Source organism: Symphodus melops, assembly GCF_947650265.1.
Source record: "Symphodus melops genome assembly, chromosome: 11".
Taxonomy (NCBI): domain Eukaryota; kingdom Metazoa; phylum Chordata; class Actinopteri; order Labriformes; family Labridae; genus Symphodus; species Symphodus melops.
In genome coordinates this window covers 16264984-16278088 of record NC_136701.1, presented here as the reverse complement: position 1 = coordinate 16278088, position 13105 = coordinate 16264984, and the positions used below count along the sequence as shown (strand labels likewise).

The window sequence follows — 13105 nt, the reverse complement described above, 5'->3', positions numbered from 1 at the left end:
CATCATAGCACTACGGTCACTTTATTCTTCAGTATTCATCTTTGTTTATACAGACCTAGTACATATTTAGTCTGTTGTTCTATTTATTTATTTATCTGTTTATATTGTCATTTACTGCACTATAGTTCTTTTATATCTGTTCATTACTGCATATGAATTATGTCTGATTACATCTTAGTCCGATCTCTGTCCACTTATACCTTCTTCTGCACTACAGTTCTGTTTACAACCTGTTTCAAATAATACATCTGTCTCAATAGTCTACTGCTGCATGTCTGTTTACATCATATACGTCTGTTCACATGTCTGCTTATATCTGTTTAAAGGCATATAAGTCTATTTACATCTTACTCCTCTGGATCTTACTCTGTAACTTTTGTATTTTTAACTTGTACTAACACTCTTGACACTTTATTCTTTGCTGACTCTTATCTTGGTGAAATGTTTTAGTATAGCTGCACTGTTGTTCATTTACTGCTCTGTGTGCCCTTGAATTGCTCCCCGGGGACAAATAATGTTTTTTGAATTGAATAATCATCAAAAAGTTACTGAATGTGGAGAGTCATCTTCAGCCTGTTACAGGAAATTGTAACTTTTTGCTAAAAAAAACAGTTGTATACAAAACCTTATGCATGTACTTAATCAGTGAATAATATATCAACAATATTTAAGTCATAACCAGCTGCCATGAATGATCCCAAATTTAAAAACAGTAGCAGCACAAAAATCCATCCCATTAAATTGAAGGGATGAGCCCATGTACGCAGACTTGGCGTGAGGATAATGATTGCTTCATCGCTAATCTACTTCTAAAACTCTTTTCAGCGATGTTATGTCATGCCTCCTCAGATTATCACAGACACTGTCCAACTCCTGATGAGTCATCATGGCTGAGCAGAATGCTGTGTACCTTCATGAGCAGCCACTGTATGTGATAGTTCATCATAAGAACAGAGTTAGGAAACCCAATGGAAATACTTGAGACACAAGAGAAGTAACCTATGTGTACATTGTTAGATAACTACAAGAGTAATTAAAAATTAAATTAAAAATTAATTTCAGCATAATCATTTCAGAAGATGTACTGATTGTTACTTCACAGCCGAGGATGATAAAGCATCAGTTGATGTGAGTATCAGTAGAGATAGCTTCATCTTGGAACAGTCAAAAGTACAGTTACAGTGGGTTCAACCCACCATATGAGTTTAGCTGACCATTATCTGCAGGATTTCTGGTTCAATCCATAAAGTCCATTTGAGCTAGGGTGTGTTGGAAGCACATCTGCTGTGAAATCAATTCCACTACTTAGCCCTACTTGTGGCACCAATACTGGTCTGGAGTCTGGGCCTTGCAAAAGACAAGCTTGCAGTTTTCTTTCCACTCTTACTGCAGCCCTTATAAACCAGGATGTAGTCTGAGATCTTCTGGTGGAGCTCTGTTGGTTCATCCAATGTCAAAGCCCCCCAAACTGTGGAGCAGCCTGGCAGAGGAGATTAGACTTTCAGAAGCAGTCCCTCTTTTTATTTCTCTACTCAAGACACTCTTACTAAAAAGCTATACTAATTTTATTTGATACAAGCCAAAAAAAAAAGCCAAAGTGATCCGGTTCAGTTTGGTACCGTACGATACGCAATTATTGGCATTTCCCCTTTGGAAATGGTACAAAATGACCGATCCATATAGTCCATTGATTGTCAATAGAATTGTCATTTCCCATGTGACAGCTGTAATATATGGACAAACACAAAATGTGCTATGTTTAAATATCTTGTCTTCTTCTTGTGATAAACAGCCACATAAACTGTGTCACGCTGACACGACTTTCTTTCCCTCTTACATTTTGCCTATCAACGCAAGCAAGACAATGGTTAACTGTACCAGACCGTTTGAACCTAACCGTGTGGTTTGGTTCAATACAGTTTGTGGAAACAACTCTTTATGGGGACACTGTCAAATTTGAAAAACATTTGTTCTTCTTCCACTCTTACTGCTCAGCTGGGAAGATGGACACCAATTTCCTCTTTAAATTGTGTCCTTTGCATTGGAGAGGTTAACTTCATCCTAAATTATTTATCTCTTATGTTATTGTGTTGTGGGATGTTTACTGATCAGTTACTTGGCTTTGAGCGTGTCCTCAAATGTTTGTTCTTGTCGTAAAACCATGAGGTAGACATTTGAGTCTTTGTGTGAAAGATTAAATGGATCATCATCAGATTTGGTGCGCAGAAATCCATATTCTGAATTGTTCAGAATGCACTACTGATGCTCTCAAAGTAGTACGGAGTATTTTGTTGTATGTCGATCTCAGCTAGGGACTTGATGCATTAGGAACAACACACACTTAAAAATTGGATTAAAAGTAATGGAAAAGAAAGTCTTCCTCCATGCTTTTTTTTTTTTTTCTCATTAAGACTTAGCGCCCTCATGGCCCTCACTACATTTGGACTGGTGTTAGTTCAATCTCAGATTTAGGAGCGATATGCCAGTTGCAGCTAATGTAGCCTTGAACTGCTAGCCCCCCGAAAAATGAAGAGAGAAGAAAAACAAATGTCAAAACTTCTGACTTACCAAAGTAATGTCTTCAATGTTATTGACATGACAAACATCCACAGTTCTTATTAACAAATGTTAGTACCCAAACACGTCACACTTTTGTATAGAATAACCGCTAACGTTAGCATGCTAGGATTATTGTAGCAATATTGTTATTCACTTTCCAGTCTTCCAGAGAGTCTTTGTTTACGGTACCTTGGCAGTAAAAGAAGCCGTCTTCTTGAAGAAGTTAACCTGTACCATTAAGCGTGCCTCCACAATTTTGATGATCACCACCATCTTTATTCACACACATCATTTGTTTGTGTTACCTCTGCAGCAATTACTGTATCTTGATTTGTTACTGTTTGTCTTTTCTCCACTCCCTAGCCCCTTTGTCTTATAGGAGAATGAGGAAGAGGAGGAACTGGAAACCCTTTGAGCGCCTTTGAAAGTTTCTGTGAAGTCCCAATGAAAGCAGCAGAAGAGCCTCTCTAGTATTCGACTCAATGGCCAAGAAGGGGCGTACGAAGGGCGAGAAGCCCGAGGCGCTCATCTCTGCCCTTCAGGCAGCCAATGAAGATCTCAGGTCCAAACTAACAGACATTCAAATTGAGCTACACCAAGAAAAATGCAAGGTAATGTGCAAAAAATATGATACCTGTGCAGCAGCCTGTGTGCATGAACATTTTCACAGATCTAACCTGAACCTTTAAGGTTAATGTGTCACGTTCAGGGGTAGGAAACAGGGGAGGAGGACCCAATTGCAGAAAAAGGTGATTTAAAAAAAAAAACAAAATCCAAAAACAAACTCACTCAAATAAATCCAAAATCCATAATGAGAAAAACTAAGTAAATCCAGGGAGCAAAAAAACAACTCAGACCATACATGACAAACTACGAAAGAGAAAAGACAGACTACCAGCAACAAAGACAATGAACCGACAAGAAGGTAGAAACACACAGAGACTATATAGACAGGGGTGAGGACAATCAGGGTGATCACACAGGCGGGAAACACAAGGACAAAACAAAGAACACAAGACCAGAGCGCTAGAGGACAAGTGCAAAGTAAAACCCAACACTGACACCACCAAAACCAGATATACAAAATAAAACAGGAAACACCAAAGACTAGACTTAAAACACAAAACAGGAAATAAAGTAACAGGCAACATAGGAGGACACAGGGAAACACACTAAAGACTAAAGTAAACACAAGACTATATAAATAAAATTATTTTCAGCAGAAACCTTTGATGATTGTGATTGTGACTCTCCTCACATAAACTGATTATCTTGCCTACCAGGTGAGCCTAGGTGCAGCTAAATCAGCCTTTAAGGGCATAACTGAATGGAAACTCTAAAAATTCTAAACTAAAATAAGTCAACTTTCTTCTGTTTATTAGTGAAATAAAGAGGCTGCCAGAATTTTCCTTAACTGTTAAAGGAAATTCCCTGTATAAAATAGTAAATTATGGAAATACTGCAAGCCTTGATTTGATATTACGTCATTGTGACATTTTCCAGACAGTAATAAAGTGGCAGGTAAAAGAAATGAGTGACAGGGAGATTTTTGAAGTGGCAGGTCACAGTGGCAGGAAGGCAAAAAAGTGAATCTACAACCCGGTTGTACAGTGTATATGAACTTTTGCAGAGTTAACGCAAAACCAAACTATGTATGAAAAGAAAAATATGATACCTGTGCAGCAGCCTGTGTGCATGAACATTTTCACAGATCTAACCTGAACCTTTAAGGTTAATGTGTCACGTTCAGGGGTAGGAAACAGGGGAGGAGGACCCAATTGCAGAAAAAGGTGATTTAAAAAAAAAAACAAAATCCAAAAACAAACTCACTCAAATAAATCCAAAATCCATAATGAGAAAAACTAAGTAAATCCAGGGAGCAAAAAAACAACTCAGACCATACATGACAAACTACGAAAGAGAAAAGACAGACTACCAGCAACAAAGACAATGAACCGACAAGAAGGTAGAAACACACAGAGACTATATAGACAGGGGTGAGGACAATCAGGGTGATCACACAGGCGGGAAACACAAGGACAAAACAAAGAACACAAGACCAGAGCGCTAGAGGACAAGTGCAAAGTAAAACCCAACACTGACACCACCAAAACCAGATATACAAAATAAAACAGGAAACACCAAAGACTAGACTTAAAACACAAAACAGGAAATAAAGTAACAGGCAACATAGGAGGACACAGGGAAACACACTAAAGACTAAAGTAAACACAAGACTATATAAATAAAATTATTTTCAGCAGAAACCTTTGATGATTGTGATTGTGACTCTCCTCACATAAACTGATTATCTTGCCTACCAGGTGAGCCTAGGTGCAGCTAAATCAGCCTTTAAGGGCATAACTGAATGGAAACTCTAAAAATTCTAAACTAAAATAAGTCAACTTTCTTCTGTTTATTAGTGAAATAAAGAGGCTGCCAGAATTTTCCTTAACTGTTAAAGGAAATTCCCTGTATAAAATAGTAAATTATGGAAATACTGCAAGCCTTGATTTGATATTACGTCATTGTGACATTTTCCAGACAGTAATAAAGTGGCAGGTAAAAGAAATGAGTGACAGGGAGATTTTTGAAGTGGCAGGTCACAGTGGCAGGAAGGCAAAAAAGTGAATCTACAACCCGGTTGTACAGTGTATATGAACTTTTGCAGAGTTAACGCAAAACCAAACTATGTATGAAAAGAAGCCTTTGCAATATTGTTGTTAATGTACAGCTCTGTGTCATTAAAAGTCGGCTGCTTAGATTTAACTATGTTTATGAACGTAGCACATAGACAGAACACATTTTGTCATGTTTGTTTTGTTTGTAAATAATTGTTAATGTCTGTAAGAATAAGTAGAAAATTTGCTTTAAGTTGTAAAAATGTTAACTATTTATTTGGCCCGGTTTTGACCTTGTAGGCTTAGATAAGTATTCATACATTTAAGTAAATGCATTCCTGAGTCTGCAGAACTTTGTACAGTAAAACTTGTGTGCCAAAGGAAATAGCTGTCATTGAGATGGAGTTACAATATTACATACAATAACTTTTATGGCTGTACCTCTGTTGGCTTATCCAACAGGGGCTGTGCTTAATGGCACCCGAAGTATAACATGCAATCAATCAACCCCAATTCATAAAAATGAGAAACGCTGCCTTTAACTCAAGTTTTTCTGCATTCTAGAGGTTACTGCTTGAGGTGCAGGCGATAAACAGACTGTATTATTGAATGCCTATTCCATCTTAAACCAATCCTACAACCCTTATATTACTCAGAAAGATTAAAGAAACATGAAACTATGAATTGCTTTTAAAACCTCAACTATACTGATAAGTTATGATGAATTTACTGTAATAAACTAAGTCTTATAGAGACATGTCAAAGTTAGAGAAGTGTACAAGTTCTATGGTGTATGCTCGCAACTCCATATAAAAACTGTCCTCAGAGGAATATTGGGTCACTAATTAACAATGTTTGAAGTTAAAATGGTACGAGAGAAGCTGTGGTGGTGGGTGCACAAAAATGTAAAAACCATAACTCTCCTGATAGCTTTTTTAGCTCCAAACAGTGTTCCAGGGACCCATTTTTCCTTTTAATAAGTTTGTGTATCTAGTTAAAAAATATAGCATAGAATTGTTTCACTTTATCAACTTTAATATTTCACTACCAAAACTACGTAGTTCCTCTTTAAAGTAAGAAAAAAAAAAAACATTATTCAACTTTACACTTGCTCTGTTGATTCTCCCAAAGGTGAGCAAACTGGAGCGCGACAAGGTGCAGGAAGTAAAGCGGGTGCGGGAGCAGGAGCAGCACCGTCATACTGCCATGTTAACGGAGCAGCGGGCTAAATGGCATGAGGAGAAGCAGAAGGAGCTCCAGGCTCTGAGGGAAAACCTGACGAGGCAGCACGAGCAGGAGTTGGCCCGCCACGCAAAAATAAAAGACCAGGAGAACCAGAGGCTTAAAGCTGCCCTGAGCGCCATGCGAGACGGCAGTGGAGAGAAGGTGAGGTCGAGATAGACAGTAAAGACTGTAAGATAAGCAGTAACATTTCCCTGAGGCAGCAGCAGAGAATTTAAACCAGAACAGGTGGTAATTTGCACTGGACAGCTACCTTTTATATTTAAGAAAATGTGCCTAATATCGCTGAAATAAATTCTGCCCAGCCATTCATAGTCTCCACAATTCACCGTCTCTCCCTTCCCCTATCAGATACGCACATCCCTGACTCTGGAGGCTAAGGAGGACGCACGGCGCTTCTTTGACCAGGAACGAGTGAAGCTGTTGCAGGAGATAGCGGAGCTGAAATCTACTAAGAAGCAGACGGACGAGGCTCTCAGCACCATGATCCAGGCTGACAAGATGAAAGCCGGCGACCTGCGAGTGGAGCACCAGCAGCACCAGGAGCAGATCTCCAAAATCAAGTGGGATTGTGAGAAGGACGTCCGTAGACTGGTATGTTCAACTGAGTTTACAGTGATGATTTTTTTTAATAATCTCAGGTAGATTGTATGGGATATCTATGCACCATCAGAAGTTGGAGGGAGAGTTTGTTATCGTTTAAAATTACTTTCTTTTTTCTTCTCTATAGGTGGACGAAATCAAATCTAAAGACCGCACCATCTTTGCTCTGGAGAAGGAACTGGAGTCAACGTCAGGTTTCTTACAGAAGCTGCAGCTTCAAAAGGATGCTCTAGATGAGCAGCTCTTCCTTGTAAAAGAGGCAGAGTGTGGCCTGGGAAGCCCAAAAAGAGAGATTCCTGGCAGAGCTGGAGACGGAGCAGAGCATTGTGGAAGCCCGGTAAGAAGTGGGAAATACCAATATATGAATCAAATAATATAAACCTGAGATAAGTCAGCACTTTGACAGCTTTAAAGTTGTAGCAGGTCTCTCGAAAAAACCAAAACACTCGGAGGAACACAAACACATTTTAGGCCTGCTCAGTCTGCTAGTCGACCTCTGTGAATGCACAGAGACAGATGTTAAGGATCAGAACTGGATTTGTGCCCGAGTGTAAGACATACAAGCAGAACAGAAGCACTCTCAGGGTTGTGTAAATTGTGAATTGTGTAACTGCATCTTCATGCTTGTAAATGATTAAAGCTGCTCGTGCTCATCTGCAGCTGTCCGATTCCCCTCACTGAAGTGTTGACTCGTCGTCTAAACGTGCCCTTTTTTGTTTTTAGAGGACAGCTGAGGTGTCAACGTTTCTTGACACAGTGTGTTTGGAATAAATGAAAAGAAAAACAATGGGATTGCTTGCAAATGATCTACTTTATGAGTTAATAATGGAGATACATTTTTTAGGGTTGAACGCATTTACAAGTCATTTGACTCATCATAGCTCCGTGTAAACTTCTGTTTCCAGTTTTACATTCTATTCAGTCTGTTGTCTGTCAACTCAAACAAGTAAACAAAGAATCAAACCATCACATGAGAAATATCATAAATTGAAGCTCCTCGTCCCTGCCCTCTGGATATGAGTATGAGGATTTCCCTTGCCCATAGTTTAAAGGTTTTGATTTTTGTGTATCTCCTGATTTATGTAGTAGTTATCATGGTAGTTTTAATTTAATGAGGGTTCATGTTTTTTTATTTTTCCAGGACCTTAGAAGAAACCAGAGGCGCATGGCTGAACTCAACTCGACTATCCGCAAATTAGAAGATCGCAACTCTCTGCTGGTCGATGAGAGGAACGAACTGGTACAATCTCACTTTCTGACTTCTTTCTGTTATTTATTATTATTATCCTTCAAATCTCCCAGTTCCTTCGTAATGCTGCTCAGGTTTGTCCTATTTTAAACGTATGCTCATGTACCTTCCTGCCCTAACCAGCTGAAGCGCGTTCGAGAGTCGGTGAAGCAGTGTAAGCCTCTGCTGGACAAGAACAAGCTGCTGAGTAAAAGGAACGATGATCTGACTCAGACGATTCAGAAGCTGGAGGACAAACTCAAGGGTTTGGTGAAGGAGAACCTCGAGATGGTCAGCTCAGACTCACAGCAGCAACATAAAGATCTTTGTGACATTTACTATTTTATTTTGGCATCTTAAAGTACTTTCTTCCTGTGTGTGTGCTCGTCTATGTGTTTGCAGAAGGAAAAAATCAGCTCCCATCCTCCACTGAAGAAGCTCAAGTCTCTGAATGACCTGGACCAGGCCCACGATGACCAGGAAATAGCTTTTCTCAAGCTTCAAGTCCTCGAGCAACAGAGCATGATTGACGAACTGACAAGAGTAGGTTTTTTTTTCTTCTTTTAGCCACCTCGGATAAATTCACCATTTTTGTTTAACATATCCAAAAAGTTTAGAGTCATGTAAAACACAATTTACCTTATCCTTTAAGGGGGAAACACAGGCAACTTTTGAGAAACCTTTTTAAACATTATAACCACATCGCACAGTTAAAGAATTCTTAAATTCTGATAATGATGGTGGTCAAACTAGGATAAATGTCACAGATTCTTTAGAAAACTGGAGAGAAGTTAGAACGTAGAAAGTTTCAAAACCGATGTAGAGATGGACAAAAACAAGTGTCCCAACATGGCAGCCTGCGAGTGTCGAGACTCTATGGAGGAAGGGTGCCGTGAGAGACAGCGCTCTTCAATGTTTTGATTTTGGATTGCAGTACCCATTTTAAACACTAGGTGTCAGAATTACATTTTGTTCCTTTAAACTTCATCTACATCCAACGTCGTGATCTTAAAAGTTAAAAGATATGAACAAACCCCTGAACGAACAATGTCACATGAAGCCAAACACTCTCAATGAAATAAAGGAGGGAGTGTGTTAAGATATCACTGATGTGCTTTTCTTTGATTACATGTACACAAACGTTTTTTTGTTTTTTTTAAACTTTGATCGACCTGTGGTTTGACGGCTTTTTTCTTTGTTCCCCCAAAGGACCGAGAAAAACTACTGAGGAAGAAAAGGCATAAAAGAAGTTCAAGGCCCATAAAGGTAAACACAGATGAATTGCTTCAAGTCGATGAACACTTACTCAGGACAGTGTAATGTTTTGAAAAAAAATGAAATGGAATCTTTCATCCTCTTTGAAAAGTTGAATCGTATTCCTGTCTTTAATGATTCTGATTCTGAGACGTCATCTGTGTCTCATGAAGAGATGGTGTCGAGCAGCACCATCTGAATCCAGCCTCTTTAAACTCATTGAAACATTTGACCTTAAGCGTTTACTTATCAGGCCGTTTAAGAAGAGTCATATTGCTTTAAGACAGACATTGAATGCAACTGTGTGCTGATTTAAACATCATCATACTTCTTGATAAAGATTCTTGATTAGAAGTCGAAATGTCCAGCCACTTTGCTTTTCTTTTCTTCTTTTCTTTGGCTCTTTAAACAAAAAGTAACAGACAGCTGTGGGTCTTGTATCAATACAAAAAAACAGAAAAACCTGCAAACATTTATTCACATTCTGAAGTAAAAAAGATTTACAGTCAGTAAGATCATTTGACTGGTATTTATACACTGTCAGAGATTTTAACAAATGTTTGTGATTCCGTGTTTTATCTCTGCAGAGGCACATTGTGGTAGACACTTTCTTCGGGTATGATGAGGAGTCGATGGACTCAGAGACATCCTCTGTAGCTTCACTCAGGATGGACAGAACTCCAGCTACTCCAGATGAAGACCTGGAGGAGGTGAGGACTCGCCTGATACACGTTGAGCATTGACAACGCGTGAATTCTGTTTCATACTATTCTGTTTCCATGCCGTAACTCCCAGTCACTTTATAAAGTAATCTGTCCAGTTACTTCTGAATAGTTTTAGACTTAAAGCACTATTCAGTCACTTGGCTTGATCTCTAACTGGTGTGTGTGTGTGTGTGTGTAAATCAAGGGTCTATCCACTGAGGAGTCGGAGCTACGTTTCCGACAGCTGACCAGGGAGTATCAGGCCCTACAGCGAGCCTACGCCTTGCTGCAGGAACAGAAAGGAGGGATTTTGGATGCTGAGATGGAAGCAAAGGTAGAAAATCTCATTTCCTTTTTGTTTGACTGAGATTAATACAATTAATGTGACGAAATGCAAATTGTTTCTATGTTCCTCCTTTATCCTCGTCTTCCACATTCTGTAAGGACCGCCACTCGAGTGTCTTTTTGTCATTAAAGTATAAACATAGATCATTTCAAAATGTTTAAAGCAAATGTCTGGTGTAATTTAATACATTTAAATAGAAAAGTCTGCCATGTACTCCAGCTGAAGCACAGGCCACTAAGAGTTCCTTTACTGTGCTAGACATGACTATAATGTTGACTCACAGATTGTTTGTGTGTTTCAGGCTCATGAGCAGCTCCATGCAGATGTTCTCAGGTATAAAGCCAAAATCGAGGACTTGGAGAAGGAACTGAACCAAAAGGGACAGGTGGGAAACACGAACACACACACGTGAATAAAGAAAGATGACAAAGTGTGTTGGACAAATCAACAGGAACGCCTAACAACATTATTCAATCCTATATAGTTGTCGGACCATAAAGATTGGCCACCTCTGAAGTGAACTTGCTACAGTAGGGGGGTTTCATGTGCTTTAAATTTGAATGACAGTAAAGGAAATCCAAGTTACGTGGTGTTGGATGCATTTCGATCAGTTATGGTAGAAATGATAGCACAAGCTAAAAGGCTTAATATGTCACATTTAAAATCATTAAATGACCTTACCATATCATCACAGATTATAAGGAAACATGTTGAAGTGCTGGCTTCTCTGTCAACAATGCGGCAGCCATTATGTTCTCCTTTTTAGTTTCACTCTGGAGTGTTCTGATTTTGTTTCTGACTGGAGAAGTAGGCAGTTTTACGGTGCCCCCGCACAGCGTTCAGTTTGTCAGGCAAACAGCAAACCAACAGGTTGTGCAGCAAGGGAAGTGGGCAAGCGAGCTGATTAAGATATTACTAATTCTACCTGTCCTAAAAAAAAGCCTTGACAATTTTCTAATAGGCTCCCTAAACCAGAAACATGGCAAAACATTAAACACTAAAGCCACCTTTCCACCAAGCGGTCTGGTCCAGTGTAGTTCAGCACAGTAGCCATTTATTGACATTTCCCATGTCAAAAGATGGGAATGGTACCAAAATAAGAGATCTGTACCGTGTTATTTTTTTGGTAGCTTCTGTTGGGGTGTCAAGCGTACCGATCCAACCCCAAAGGACCCTCTTTAGTAACTGTGTCCAGTTCTTCTTCTTCGTTGAACTTAATCAATACATCGTGTTGGGCTATGTTGTAAAATCAACACGTAACTGAAGATGGCAGACAGACTCTCTTGTGGAGTGTTAGTTATTAAGTCGGTACAAAAGAAGTACTTGCAGTCCACACAAGAACTTTGAATTCATACCAAGGAGGACGAACAGGACTTGGATACATCTGACCACAATTCCTCTTCAAGTTGATGTTTGAGTCCTTACCTAGAGTGCTGTATATTGTATACTATGCCATACATGCTGTTTTTAATGTATACACTACAGAGCTAAAAAATATACGACCAAAGACGGCTAAATTAAAAAATTGAATAATGAAGTCATTTATTGCTATCAAAAGAGGAATGAATCACTTAACCACATCATCTTTAACATGGCAACCCCTCTCACTGTCATACCAGTACTCATGATTACGAGTTAAGTCTCTTTCACTGGAGAAATATGAACCTTCTCTTTTTTCCTTCAGGACTCCAAATGGGTGGAGGAGAAGCAGCTCTTCCTTCGGAGGAATCAGGAGCTATTAGACAAGGTTTGTGTCTGTTTTCTGATCGTTATCTGTTGTGTTTTTGATTTGAGCATTATTTAACCAGGAGTCAAAGAGTTAAACTTTCCTGCTTTCCATTTCCTCCTTATCTCATTGTTTAACTTATGACAATGTTGCTCTGATTACATGGATACCCTCTGTTCCTCATTATTGCTGCTTCTCTGTGGCGTGCAGGTGGAAAAGATGGACTCAGAAAGCAGTCGGCTGCAGCAGGAGTTACAAGACTCCAAAGACCAGAATGAGCTGTTGGAGTTCAGGATACTGGAGCTGGAGGTGAGTCACAAGAAGTCCTTCTAAAACGAGCACCTTAAACTATTTTCTCTGATGCTAACCTGAAAGATCCAAAATAATGATTTAAAAAAAAAAAAAAAGTAGAATTCTGTCAGAAGTCAGATTTTTTATTTTATTTTCTTTTTTATGGCAGCTCAATTTCAAAATTAATCATTATTACATCCTGAGACAATTATCAACTTGCAAAAGTTTGTTTTGTGTCTTTTATAAAATATCAAGTTTATGACTTAAGACACATTTCACTTGACTAGTTATGGCTGCTGTGCGCTCTTAAATCTTTTCATAGTTGGGTGTTGTCGGTCTTGTAAAGTGAGGTTTGTCACATCTGTTCACGGCTTTTATTAACAACGAAGACGAATTACAGAAGGGATCTTTAAAACTCCTGTGTTGCGGGCCAGTTTGTGCTATGATTTAGTTATCAAGCACAAAAGAAATATCGATGACGGACACTCAGTCATGTCCTGTATGCACAGAGAGTCCAACAGTATGCCATTT

The 13105-nt window shown here is 39.1% G+C and overlaps 1 protein-coding gene across 4 annotated transcripts in view; it reads left to right on the top strand.

Annotated features, from left to right (window-relative positions):
* jakmip2 (janus kinase and microtubule interacting protein 2) overlaps nucleotides 1–13105 on the top strand; it is a 32549-nt gene that overhangs the window by 12665 nt on the left and 6779 nt on the right. For all 4 annotated transcript variants that reach the window (XM_079355470.1, XM_079355469.1, XM_079355472.1 and 1 more), the window contains exons 3-15: nucleotides 2923–3170; nucleotides 6312–6566; nucleotides 6774–7016; nucleotides 7153–7362; nucleotides 8167–8265; nucleotides 8398–8544; nucleotides 8656–8796; nucleotides 9463–9519; nucleotides 10095–10217; nucleotides 10417–10545; nucleotides 10859–10942; nucleotides 12242–12304; nucleotides 12494–12592. In XM_079355470.1, coding sequence (XP_079211596.1) covers nucleotides 3042–3170; nucleotides 6312–6566; nucleotides 6774–7016; nucleotides 7153–7362; nucleotides 8167–8265; nucleotides 8398–8544; nucleotides 8656–8796; nucleotides 9463–9519; nucleotides 10095–10217; nucleotides 10417–10545; nucleotides 10859–10942; nucleotides 12242–12304; nucleotides 12494–12592 — 1779 coding nt within the window. In that variant the 5' untranslated portion in view covers nucleotides 2923–3041. The remainder of the gene's footprint in view (nucleotides 1–2922; nucleotides 3171–6311; nucleotides 6567–6773; nucleotides 7017–7152; nucleotides 7363–8166; nucleotides 8266–8397; nucleotides 8545–8655; nucleotides 8797–9462; nucleotides 9520–10094; nucleotides 10218–10416; nucleotides 10546–10858; nucleotides 10943–12241; nucleotides 12305–12493; nucleotides 12593–13105) is intronic.